Source organism: Colobus angolensis, unplaced genomic scaffold, assembly GCF_000951035.1.
Source record: "Colobus angolensis palliatus isolate OR3802 unplaced genomic scaffold, Cang.pa_1.0 Scaffold229, whole genome shotgun sequence".
Lineage (NCBI taxonomy): Eukaryota > Metazoa > Chordata > Mammalia > Primates > Cercopithecidae > Colobus > Colobus angolensis.
In genome coordinates this window covers 5,736,033-5,749,311 of record NW_012115477.1, presented here as the reverse complement: position 1 = coordinate 5,749,311, position 13,279 = coordinate 5,736,033, and the positions used below count along the sequence as shown (strand labels likewise).

The 13,279-nt window shown below is 38.2% G+C and overlaps 1 protein-coding gene and 1 pseudogene across 4 annotated transcripts in view; both read right to left on the bottom strand.

Moving 5' to 3' along the window:
* KLHL7 (kelch-like family member 7) overlaps positions 1-13,279 on the bottom strand; it is a 69,908-nt gene that overhangs the window by 34,521 nt on the left and 22,108 nt on the right. For all 4 annotated transcript variants that reach the window (XM_011944181.1, XM_011944180.1, XM_011944182.1 and 1 more), the window contains one exon: positions 1,034-1,209. In XM_011944181.1, the coding sequence (XP_011799571.1) occupies positions 1,034-1,209 (176 nt within the window). The remainder of the gene's footprint in view (positions 1-1,033; positions 1,210-13,279) is intronic.
* Positions 11,844-12,433, bottom strand: LOC105513348 (annotated as a pseudogene).

Genomic DNA, 13,279 nt, shown 5'->3' with positions numbered 1-13,279 from the left:
GCACTCCAGCCTGGGCAAGAGAGTGAGACTGCCTCTCAAAACAATAAATAAGGCCGGGTACGGTGGCTCACGCCTGTAATCCCAGAACTTTGGGAGGCCGAGGCGGGCAGATCACGAGGTCAGGAGATTGAGACCATCCTAGCTGACATGGTGAAACCTTGTCTCTACTAAAAAATACAAAAAATTAGCCAGGCTTGGTGGTGGGTGCCTGTAGTTCCAGCTACTTGGGAGGCTGAGGCAGAAGAATGGCATGAACTCGGGAGGCAGAGCTTGCAGTGAGTCGAGATCACGCCACTGCACTCCAGCCTGGCCAACAGAGCGAGACTCCATCTCAAAAAATAACATACATACATACATACATAAATGAAATAAAGTGTTCCCCCACCCAGCTCCCAAATGACTGCACCCAGCTTACACTTCTGACAGTTTATCTGACAATTCTATAGGTCAGAGTCCAAAATGGGTCACAGTGGACTAAAACCAATGTGTCTGCCTGGAGACACTATAGAAGAAACCATTTCCTTGCCTTTTTCAGCATCTTGCAGCTGCCTGCATTCCTTGGCTTATGGTCCCCTTCCCCCCTTCAAAGACAGCAATGACCAGTCAAGTCTTTCTCATATTGCACCACTTGACGCTGCCTTCTTTTGCATCCCTCTTCCAAATTTAAGGATCTTTATGATTACACTGGACCCATTTAGATAATTTCATCTCGAAATCCTTAATTTAGTCACATATGCAAAGCCCTATCTGCCGCATAATACTGTATTCCAGATGCTGGGGATTGGGAAGTGGACATCTTTGGGGAAGGCATTGTTCTGCCTACCATGGTACCCAATGGTTTTATCTCTATGAAGTGACCTATTTCTCAAACAGCCAGCCTGGCAAGCACCTAAGATTGCAATACTCTGTTTAGTGTAAAGAACATATTCTTTCCTAATATGACTCTTTCCCTTGTCATGTGTCCAAACATGAGTTATAAGAAACCAATAAAGACAATTTTATTAAGAAAAATGTGAGAAGGCAATTTAGTCACCTGATCCTCTGCTCTCACAGTCAGAGTGTCCTGGTTGAGAAGATGTGTTACTCGCTTGACATCAAGTTGAAGAAATTCATCAGTTTTGTAAACTTCAGTAAAATGCTGATGAATAAAGTCATCTGCAGTTGCTTTCAATTCAGGACAATCTAGACACTCTGCTAGCACACTTATACCTAAATACAGAAAGAAAATAAAAGAATAGAAAATCATTTTTAGAAAAACCAAGTATACATTTAAGATGAAGCATGACTTCAGGAAAATTAGTTGAATAAATTTCATAAATCTGGATCCTTTTGTTTCATTGATTTGTCTATTCTTGTGCCAATACTATACTGCCTTATAAAAGACTGTTTTTTCTTTTTTTTTTTTTTTTTTGAGACAGAGTCTCGCCCAGGCTGGAGTGCAGTGGCGCGATCTCAGCTCACTGCAAGCTCCACCTCCCAGGTTCATGCCATTCTCCAGTCTCAGCCTCCTGAGTAGCTGGGACTACAGGCACCAGCCACCACGCCCAGCTAAATTTTTTTTGTATTTTTAGTAGAGACGGGGTTTCACCATGTTAGCCAGGATGGTCTCCATCTCCTGACCTCGTGATCTGCCCGCCTAGGCCTCCCAAAGTGCTGGGATTACAGGCGTGAGCCACCGCGCCCGGCTGGTTTTTATATTCTGTAGGAGAAGCCCCCTTCAATGTTTTTTCAAAGTTTTCTTGGCTATTGTTAAACATTTTCTCTTGCAGACAAATTTTAAAATAAGCTTATCACATTCTACTTTACAAAATCTCCATGTGATATTAATCAGAATTGCACCAAACTTTTGGATTACTTTGGGACAACTTCTGCAGCACGGAGGAGCTCCACTTAAAAACATGACATACATCAAATTTATTCAGGTATAAATTTTTATGTCAGGAGTCTGCAAAGTACTGTTTATGGGCAAAATCTAACCCATAGCCTGTTTTGTAGGGTCAGCAGCTAATAATAGCTTTTACATTTTTTTGAAAGATTAAGAAAAAAAAAAAGAAGAGGCGAGAAGGGGGAAGTGAAGACGGAAAGGAAAGGAGGAGAGATAAGGACCACATGTGGTCCATAAAGCCTAAAATATTTTCTTTTCTGGTCCTTTACAGGAAAATTCTGCTCCTTCTATATGAAAATACAAATTATTTATTTATTTATTTACTTATTTATTTATTTTGAGAGGGAGTCTCGCTCTGTCGCCCAGGCTGGAGTGCAGTGGCGCGATCTCGGCTCACTGCAAGCTCCGCCTCCTGGGTTCAGGCCATTCTCCTGCCTCAGCCTCCTGAGCAGCTAGAACTACAGGCGCCCGCCACCTCGCCCGGCTAATTTTTTATGTATTTTTAGTAGAGACGGGGTTACACTGTGTTAGCCAGGATGGTCTGGATCTCCTGACCTCGTGATTCGCCAGCCTCGGCCTCCCAAAGTGCTGGGATTACAGGCATGAGCCACCGCGGCCGTTACTAGATTTCTTGACATTGAAATGATTGAACCACTGTGTCACTTTTAAAGTAAATTCTAGCTGGTCACAAAGTATTATTATTTTTAAAATAAACTTCATTTTTTTCAGAGCAGTTTTAGGTTTACAGCAAAACTGAAGAAACATTACAGAGTCCCATGCCCCTGTTGTCACCACACATGCATAACCTTTCCCACTATCACCATTCCACACGAGGGGTATTCTTGAATTTTTTTTTAGCATTAATAAATGTTTTTAAATGAAACTAAAATGTTATATGTGTTTGTACATATACTCGTATACATACGCACACACTTTCTTCATCCAATGTTTGTATTATGGTAACCCTACCCTAGGAGAATGAACTGGCAAGTTTTCTACCCTTTCTAGAGATTTAGAACAATTTAAATAACATAAGCATTACTCTATTCTTTGAAAGGTTGATAGAATTAACTCACAAAGCCTTCAAGCCTGGAGCACTAATTAGAAATATATCTTCATGGTGGCTCATGCCTGTAATCCAAGCACTTTGGGAGGCCTAGGCGGGTGGATCACTTGAGGTCAGGAGTTCGTGACCGGCCTGGCCAACAGGGTGAAACCCCATCTCTACTACTAAAAATACAAAAATCAGCTTAGTGTGGTGGTGCTCATCTGTAATCCCAGCTACCCAGGAGGCTGAGGCAGGAGGATTGCTTGAACCTGGGAGGCAGAGGCTGCGGTGAGCTGAGATTGGGTCACTGTACTCCAATTGGGGTAACAAAGTGAGACTCTGTCTCAAAAAGAAAAAAGAAATACATCTTTACTTTTTTTTTATTGTTTCTGAGGTTACCAGCTTCAGGTTTTATAACTTTTTTCTTTCTTTCTTTCTTTTTACAGGCTCATGCCTGTAATCCCAGCATTTTAGGAGTCACTGTGCCCGGCCCAAAATTGTCTTAAAAAGTATAAAATCTGTCCAGGCATGGTGGCTCATGCCTGTAATCCTAGCATTTTAGGAAGATGAGGAGGGCAGCTCACTTGAGGTCGGGATTTCGAGACCAGCCTGGCCAACATGGTGAAACCCTGTCTCTGCCCAAAATACAAAAATTAGCCGGGCATGCTGGTGGGCGCTTGTAATCCCAGCTACTCAGGAGGCTGAGGCAGGAGGATCACTTGAACCAGGGAGGCGAAGGTTGCAGTGAGACGAGACGAGATCATACCACTGCCCTCCAGCCTGGGCGACAGAGTGAGACTCTGTCAAAAAAAAAAAAAAAAAAAAAAGACAATTTTGGTCACTGTCTTTTGCTTTCATATCTATAGTTCTAATTCCTGATGCTGTTCTTTGATCTTTTCTTCTTGATAAGACTTGTTAAGTCTGAGGCTATTTTGTACCATTTTTTGAAATACTCAGCTTTAGTTTTTCTGACTAAGTCTATAGTTTATTAGTTTTATTTCTCTACTTTATTAATTTATATTTTCTTTTCTTTTTTTGAGATGTAGTCTCACTCACTCTGTCGCTTAGGCTGGAGTGCAATGGCGCAATCTTGGCTCACTGCAACCTCCCCCTCTGGAGTTCAAGTGATTCTCCTGCCTCAGCCTCCTGCATAGCTGGGATTACAGGCACAAACCACCATGCCTGGCTAATTTTTGTATTTTTAGTAGAGATGCAGTTTCACCATGTTGGCCAGACTGGTCTTGAACTCCTGACTTCAGGTGATCCACCCACCTCGGCCTCCCAAAGTGCTGGGATCACAGGCGTGAGACACTGCGCCTGGCCTAATTTATATTTTAAATTATATATTTTCTACTTTCATTCGATGTTTACAAATTATTTTTCTCTACCTCTCTGAATAGGATACATAAGTCAAGAAAGAATAAAAATAAATACATTTATTTGGAAAAAATTTAGGACTACAAATTTTCTTCTAAGAAATACTTTGGTTATAGTCTAAAGATTTCAGTTTATTGTGGGCTTATTGCCATGTTTCTATATAGCCTATAAGCTTACCTTTAATATCTCTAAAAAATAATTTTCTAAATAATTCTTCAGTTAAATTTTCAAGTGTTCAGAATGGGGCGGGAGAAGAGTTGTCCTTCCATAGTTAATTTCTAGTTTTACTGCACTGTAATCAGGGGATGTGGCCTGTGTCTCCTCTTTTTTAGGTGCTCCAGCTTTTCTGTGGCTGGTGATCAGTACTTGTAAATACTCCAAGGGTATCTGAAAACAATCTGTTTTCTCTGATGACTAAGTAAAACATTCTGTGTTATCTAGCTGAACAAGTTTGTATTATTCAAATCCTTATTCTTTCTAAAATCCGACTTGAGATTTCTGGGCAATGCTATGAGTTACTCACTAGCCATTCCATAAATTCCCTTTCTGTGTAAACCAGCAACATTTGGTTTATTTTGCTTGCAAGTAAGAAATCTAACCAGTACATCTTTATCTTGAGCTCTCTCTCTCTCTCACTTAGCTAGCTTCAGCACTTCTTCCAATACTTTTCTCAGAAGGGATACATGTGATTGTTTTCTTGCAATATCCAAATGAATGATGCCTTGAAATGCAATTTTCTCTCCCTCTCATTTGCAACCTTGTGATATTATGTTCTAATTTTGCGTTGCAGATAAAAAATTAATGGCATTCTCATTCTCTTTCTTTTCTGAGTAACTTGTTATAAATACCAGCTGGGATAGTTCATCTCTGCCATATGGTCTCTAGCCTTCTTTTCATGACAGCAGAAGAGTTCCCAGCAACAATGGAGAGCAAATCCCAAAGCACAAGCATTTTTCTATCCTCTGCTAACATCTCCTTTACTAATGTCCCACAGGCTATAGCAAATCATATGGTCACAGATTACAAGGGAGGAAAACAGATTCTATCTCTTGATGGGAGGAGCTACCAAGTGACATTGCAAAAGGGTGTACATAAATGGAAGGAAAGAATTTATGGTTATTTTTTGTAATATACTATACTGCTTCTCTTTGAAAGGCTGTAAATTTTTTTATATTGATATTTGTTCTTTTTTACTGCTTTAAGATCAACTTATTATTATACAGTCACTCATTCAGAAGCCAGGGAAACATCAGGGCAGCAGAAAGGAAGGTGGGATGGAGTAGGCACTGTGAAGGGCCAAAGACAAACAGCCACAGTTATGAAATTTTGTTTTATTCTAATAAAGACTAATGTATGCCTGATAGCCTAGTGATAATACACGTTTAGCAAGTCACAACATTTTTAGAAAGCATGTATCATTCAAATAAGGGCATTATATAGCTGGAGACTTCAACACCCCACTTTCAGCACTGGAAAGATCTTCCAGACAGAAAATCAACAAACAGCAGACTTAATCTGCACTATAGAACAAATGGATCTAACAGATATTTATAGAATATTTCATCTAAGAGCTATAGAATACACATCCTTTTCCTCAGCATGTGGATCATTCTCAAGGATAGACAATATGCTAGGTCACAAAACAAGTCTTAAAACATTAAAAAAGAAAAAAAAATTAATAGTATCAAGCATCTCCCCTGACCACAATGGAATAAAACTAGATATTAATAACAAGAGGAATTTTGGAAACTATACAAACACATGGAAATTATACAATATGCTCCTGAATGACCAGTGGATCACTGAAGACATTGAAAAGGAAACTGAAAAATTTCTTGAAACAAATGATAACAAATGATGATAACATCCCCTAACCTACAGGACACAATAAAAGCAGTACTAAGAGGGAATTTATAGCTATAAGTGCCTACATCAAGAGAGGAAAAATCTTAAATGAACAATCTAATGATGTATCTTCAAGAACTAGAAAAGCAAGAGCAAACCAAATCCAAAATTAGTAGGAGAAATAATAAAGATCAGAGAAAAAATAAAACTGAAATGAAAAAAATACATAAGATCAATGAAACAAAAAGTTGGGTTTTTGAAAAGTTAAGACAAAATGAACAAACCTTTAGTTAGACTAAGAAAAAGAGAGAGAAGATCCAAATAAATAAAACCAGAAATGAAAAAGGAGACACTACAACTGATACTATAGAAATTCAAAGGATCATGAATGGTTACTATGAGCAACTATTAATATATGCCTATAAATTGGAAAATTTAGAAGGAAATGAACAAATTTCTAGATACATACAACCTACCAAGATTGAATCAGGAAGTAATACGAAACGTGAACATATCAATAACAAGGAATGAGGTTGAAGCTATAATAAAAAGTCTCCCAGTAAAAAAAGCCTGGGACCTGATGGCTTCACTGATGAATTCTACCAAATATTTAAGGAGGAACTAATACCAATCCTACTCAAACTATTCAACAACAACAACAACAACAACAACAACAAACAGAGGAGGGGGGAATACTTCCAAACTCAATTGATGAGGCCAGCATTACCCTCATACCAAAACCAGACAAAGACACATCAAAAAAAAAAGAAAACTACAGGCACCAATATCTCTGATGAACATCGTTGCAAAAATCCTCAACAAAATATTAGCAAACCAAATTCAACAACACGTTAAAAATATAATTCATCATGACCAAGTGGGATTTATCCCTGGAATGCAAATGCTGGTTCAACATACACGAATCAATGTGATACAGCATATCAAAAAAATGAAGGATAAAAACCATATGAAAATTTCAGTCAATGCTGAAAAAGCATTTAAAAAAATTCAACATCCTTTCATGACAAAAACCCTAAAAAAAAACTGGGGATAGAAGGAACATACCTCAACATAATAAAAGCCATATACGACAGACCCACAGCTAGTATCATATTAAATGAGGAAAAACTGAAAGCCTGTCCTCTAAGATGCGGAACACAACCAGGATGTTCACTTTCACCACTGTTACTCAACATAGTACTGGAAGTCCTAGCTAGAGCAATCAGATAAGAGAATGATATGAGGGGCAGCCAAACCGGAAAGGAAGAAATAAAATTATCCTTGTTTGTAGACAATATGATCTTATATTTGGAGAAACTGAAAGAATCCACAAGAAAACTATTAGAATGGATAAATTCAGTAAAGTTGCAGGATACAAAATCAACATACAAAAATTAGTAACATTACTATATACCAACAGTGAACAATGTGAAAAAGAAATAAGAGGGCTGGGCATGGTGGCTCATGCCTGTAATCCCAGCACTTTGGGAGGCCGAGGTGGGAGGATCACCTGAGGTCAGGAGTTTGAGAACAGCCTGGCCAACGTGGCAAAAACCTGTTTCTACTAAAAATACAAAAAAATTAGTCAGGTGTGGTGGCATGCACCTGTAGTCCCAACTACTTGGGAGGCTGAGGTGGGAGAATCGCTTGAACCCAGGAGGTGGAGACCGCAGTGAGCCAAGGTTGTGCCACTGCATTCCAGCTTGGGTGACAGAGAGAAACTCTGTCTCAAAAAAATAAATAAATAAATAAATAAAATAAATAAAATAAAATAAAATAAGTAGCCCCATTTACAATAGCCACACATACAATTAAATAACTAAGAATTAACCAGAGAAGTGAAAGATCTCTATAATGAAAACTATAAAACACTGATAAAAGAAATTGAAGAAGGCACCAAAAAGTGGGAAAATATTCCATGTTTATGGATTGGAAGAATCAATATTGCTAAAATATCCATACTTCCTAGAGCAATCTATAGATTCAATGTAATCCCTATCGAAATACCAATGGCATTCTTCACAGAAGTAGAAAAAACAATCCTAAAATTTATATGGAACCACAAAAGACCCAGAATAGCCAAAGCTACACTAAGCAAAAAGAATGAAACTGGAGAAATCACATTACCCAACTTCAAATTATACCACACAGCTATAGTAACCAAAACAGCATGTACTGGCATAAAAACAGACACACAGACCAATGGAACAGAATAGAGAACCCAGAAACAAATCGACACACTGATAGTGAACTCATTTTCAACAAAGGTGCCAAGAATACACACTGGGGAAAAGACAGTCTCTTCAATAAGTGGTGCTGGGAGAACTGGATATCCATATGCAGAAGAATGAAACTAGACCCCTATCTCTCATCATATGCAAAAATCAAATCAAAATGAATTAAAGACTTAAATCTAAGACCTCAAGCTATAAAATGACAACAAGAAAACACTGGGGAGAAATCCCCAGTACACTGGTCTGGGCAAAGATTTCTTGAGCAATAACTCATAAGCACAGGCAACCAAAACAAAGATGGACAAATAGAGTCACGTCAAGTTAAAAAGCTTCTGCACAGCAAAGGGTACAATCAACAAAGTGAAGAGACAACCTATAGAATGGGAGAAAATATCTGCAAACTATTCATCTGACAGAGGATTAATAACCAGAATACATAAGGAGCTCTATAGGAAAAAAATCAAACAAAGCCAGTGAAAAAATGGGCAAAAGATTTGAATAGATATTTCTCAAAGACATACAAATGGCAAACAGACTTATGAGAAGGTATTCAACATCCTTGATCATCAGAGAAATGCAAATCAAAACTATAATGAGCTATCATCTTGCCCCAGTTAAAATGGCTTATATCCAAAAGATAGTTAATAACAAATGCTGGCGAGGATGTGGAGAAAAGGGAACCCTCGTACACTGTTGGTGGGAATGTAAATTAGTACAACCGCTATGGAGAATAGCTTGGAGAGTTCTCAAAAAACTAAAAATTGAGCTAACATGTGATCCAGCAATCCCACTCTCGGTATATATGCAAAAGAAAGGAAATCAGTATATCAAAGAGATATCTGCATTCTTATGTTTGCTGCAGCGTTGTCTACAATAGCTAAGATTTGGAAGCAACGTAAGTGTCCATCAACAGATGAATGGATAAAGAAACTATGGTATATATACACAATGGAGTACTACTCAGTCATAAAAAAGAATGAGATCTAGTCATTTGCAACAGCATGGATGGAACCAGAGATAATTACATTAAGTGAAATAAGCCAGGCACAGAAAGACAAACATCACATATTCTCATTTATTTGTGAGATCTAAAAATCAAAACAGTTGAACTCATGGACATAGAGAGTAGAGAGATGGTTACCAGAGGCCTGGAATGGTAGTTGGGAGAATGAAGGGAGGATTAATGGGTACCAAAAAAAAAAAAAAAAAAAAAAAAAATAAGACCTATTATTTGATAGCACAACAGGGTGACTATAGTTAATACTTAATTGTACACTTTAAAATAACTTAGAGTGTAATTGGATTGTTTGTTACTCAAAGGATAAATCCTTGAGGGGATGGATACCCCATTCTCCATGATGTGCTTATCTCACATTGCATGCCTGTATCAAAACATTTTATATACTCCAGAAATATACCAACTATGTACCCACAAAAATAAAAATACAAACACACAAAAAAATAGGCATTAAAGAAAGTTTTATAAAGAATGAAATGTCTACTATAATCCTCTTTAAAAGCCTCGATTCATTTTCAAAGATCAACAATAATTTTTTTCAATCAAAAGAAAAGGAAAATAAGTTTTTTTCCACCAAAATACACAAGAACTGTTTATTGGCATTTTTATTTCAAGTTCCTGGGAAAAAAAGGCCAAATTTTCAAAGGCAGTTACTAACAGCTGTACAAGGGCTTGTTTCATTTGATTTAGCATCAAGTAAAAGTAAATATGCCATGGAAGACAGTCGAGTTTTATCTCCACCTCTCATATTGGCCCGCTTCTCCTACCAAGTCACACTACATAAGCATGCATCCTTGTTGCCCCACTAAGGAATCTAAAATGATTCAAATTTTTAAATGGTTGCTCTGATGACACTTACCAGCAGAATTCTTTCCCCTTAAGATAGGGTGGCAGTGAACACTACCAGGTATCAGTGTCATCAGAAATAAATAACTCTTTCAGGAGAATCACGTTCCTGATCCCTGTTAACCATTATGTAAATTCTTTTCGTTGCTATACCTGTTTACTAATTATGTTTGTTACTTATGCAAAGTGAATACTCCCTAGACTTGCCTGATCTATTATTTCTATTTCCTAACAACAAAGTATGTTCACTTTACATAGTGCCATAGGTTTACTTTTTTTTTTTTGAGACGGAGTCTCGCTCTGTTGCCCAGGCTGGAGTGCAGTGGCCGGATCTCGGCTCACTGCAAGCTCCGCCTCCCGGGTTTATGCCGTTCTCCTGCCTCAGCCTCCCAAGTAGCTGGGACTACAGGTGCCCGCCACCTCGCCCGGCTAGTGTTTTTTTTGTATTTTTTAGTAGAGACGGGGTTTCACTGTGAGGATGGTCTCGATCTTCTGACCTTGTGATCTGCCCGTCTCGGCCTCCCAAAGTGCTGGGATTACAGGCTTGAGCCACCGTGCCCGGCCAGGTTTACCCTTAATCTTTTTTCTTTCTTTTTCTTGGTACCAGATGTTGTTATTTATCAAGACAGATCATGTTTGATCGAAGAGAAACTGGCAAGTAGATCTTAAAACATAGATTACTAAACCCGAGTAACAGATGAAAAAATAAGTCTTTAAATTACATTTTCCATTGAAAATTCATTCCACTGTGGTGAAAGAACTTATCCAAGAACTTACAATGTCAATTTCTGACATAAATCATATCCCTCAGCACATATGTATTTTCAAAAGAAAACAAGTCATCTTAAAGTAATATATTCCCATATGCTAATTGATAATTGTATAGCAAAGTGAAAATTCTGAGTAAACTGAAGATATGTTTAACAACAAAATAAATATAGCAATATGATTAGCTTATAAATGTCTTGGTGTAAAGGAAGCATGAATTTGCATCTTGCAACAGATCTCTAAATCCAGTTGCTGGTTTTCTGGAATTTTATAGACATGATGTCTCACAAATCCACGTTCCACAGGGCTAGAAATATCTCTATGCAAAAACTTTTGAGATATTTTCCCCAAATGACATGTAACTTTGAAAAACTTTTCCAGAAAAATATGAAAATTTTATCAACCACTTACTCTTACTGATAAAAAAGACTACTAATTGCTCTTTTAATTTTGCTCTAACAGATGTTTTAAAAGTTTAGACACCGCTGATGTTTTTGAATTGCACACTGCTAGAAGATAACTGGATAAAACACATTAGATGATTTCAAAAGATGAATCAGTACCTGATTCATTTGGCACATCATTAGTATCCAGAATAAAATCTGTAGAAATAATATAATTTTCAAAGAATTCATACATGCATACATTCTTATACATGCATACATTCTTATTTATACATCCTCCATTCTTAGGAAAACGAGCTTCTAAATCCAAGGATAAGGAGGTTCTGCTCATCTTACTAGTTATAATCATTTCTCCTCATGGAGTAACTGGGGCTTTCTGATTTATTTTGTGGAACTTTAGTTTGTTATAAACATAGTGTTAAATCTTGTTGGTTTCTGCTCTGGAGAGTGTTTCCAACATCCTTTTTTTCTGGTAAATTCTGGGACTGGCTCCATAAGTCTTCAGTCTCTTGATAACTGTGTCTCTGGTCTATCATCCTCAGGCTGAATGAGAGGCTTCCCAGTCAGATCAGCAATGCCCACAGTTTGGGGAGGGTTGAACTCAATGTAGTAGACTCTGCCACTGGCTAGATGAACAGCAGGCAGTGAAGTGTTGTTTAAATGCCCTCAAAGGGCACATATGAGTTAATCATTGTGTCTATCTGATAAGCTCATCTAGGGCTTCTGCCTATGGCAGTGTCCTTGGACAACCAGCTCTATTAGGTGAGATTTTTCAGTTCGTGAAGGGCCTCAGCCGAGTCGTAACATCATTTGGAATGAGTTTCCCTTGGTCAAGAAAAGCCTTGGCTAACATACCAATTTCTGTGCCCTGTAGCATGTTGTCCTGGAGCAGTCCCTGCTGGAGAGGTGCCTCAGCTTGAAGTGTTTGGTGATGTACAACAACACGGCACCCTTGCCTAAGCCCAGGGCTGGGACCCCCATGATCACTGCATGCAGTAGCTGCGGAGATGCCCCCGCAACCATGGACAGAGGCCCAAGCCGTGCCAACTGTAGGGTTTTGGTCTGACCTGTGCACTCACCTGATCCACAGCCAAGGTCCCAGATGGCAGAAAGCACTTTTTTTTTTTTTTTTTTTGGTTCAAGTTAACCAGTGCTTTCCTTTTCCTCTATAAAATGTGCTGGCTTGGAAACAATTCAAACATTCACCAATCAGTAAATGGATAAACACATTTTGGTATATCCATGCAATGGAATATTATTCAGCCATAAAAAGAAAGGAAGTACTGATAAATGCTACAATATGGATGAACCCTAAAAACACTGTGCTCAAAGAGGCCAGACACAAAGGGCCACCTTTGATATTTTTCAGTTTATATGAAACACTCAGAATAGGCAAATTTATAGGGGCAGAAAGCAGATTCATGGTTGCCAGAGCTGCCAGAGGAAGAATGGGGAGTGACTGCTAACGGATGTGGGAGTTTCTTTTGGGATCTGCTAGCCGTTGGCTCACTTTTTTTTTTATTGTAGTAAAATACACATAAAACTTACCGTGACATTTACTACATTCACAATGTTGTACCACAGTCACCACTATCTAGTTCCAGAATACTTCTATCACCCCAAATGTAAGCTCTTTTTTGATCTTTGAAGGTGAAAAATATCACTAGAATATACCTGAGGGAGGAATATCTTAGTTCATTGATCAGGTTTAGCACTCAGTATAACTTAGTCCGAGAATTTTTTTTTTTTTTTTTTAAACCCAAAGAAGTCGTCGTCTTATTTGATTATTGCTTTCTCCATCTGTTCCTTCTGGAACTCCCACCTCACACTGCAGTTCCTGTATTTTCCTTCCCT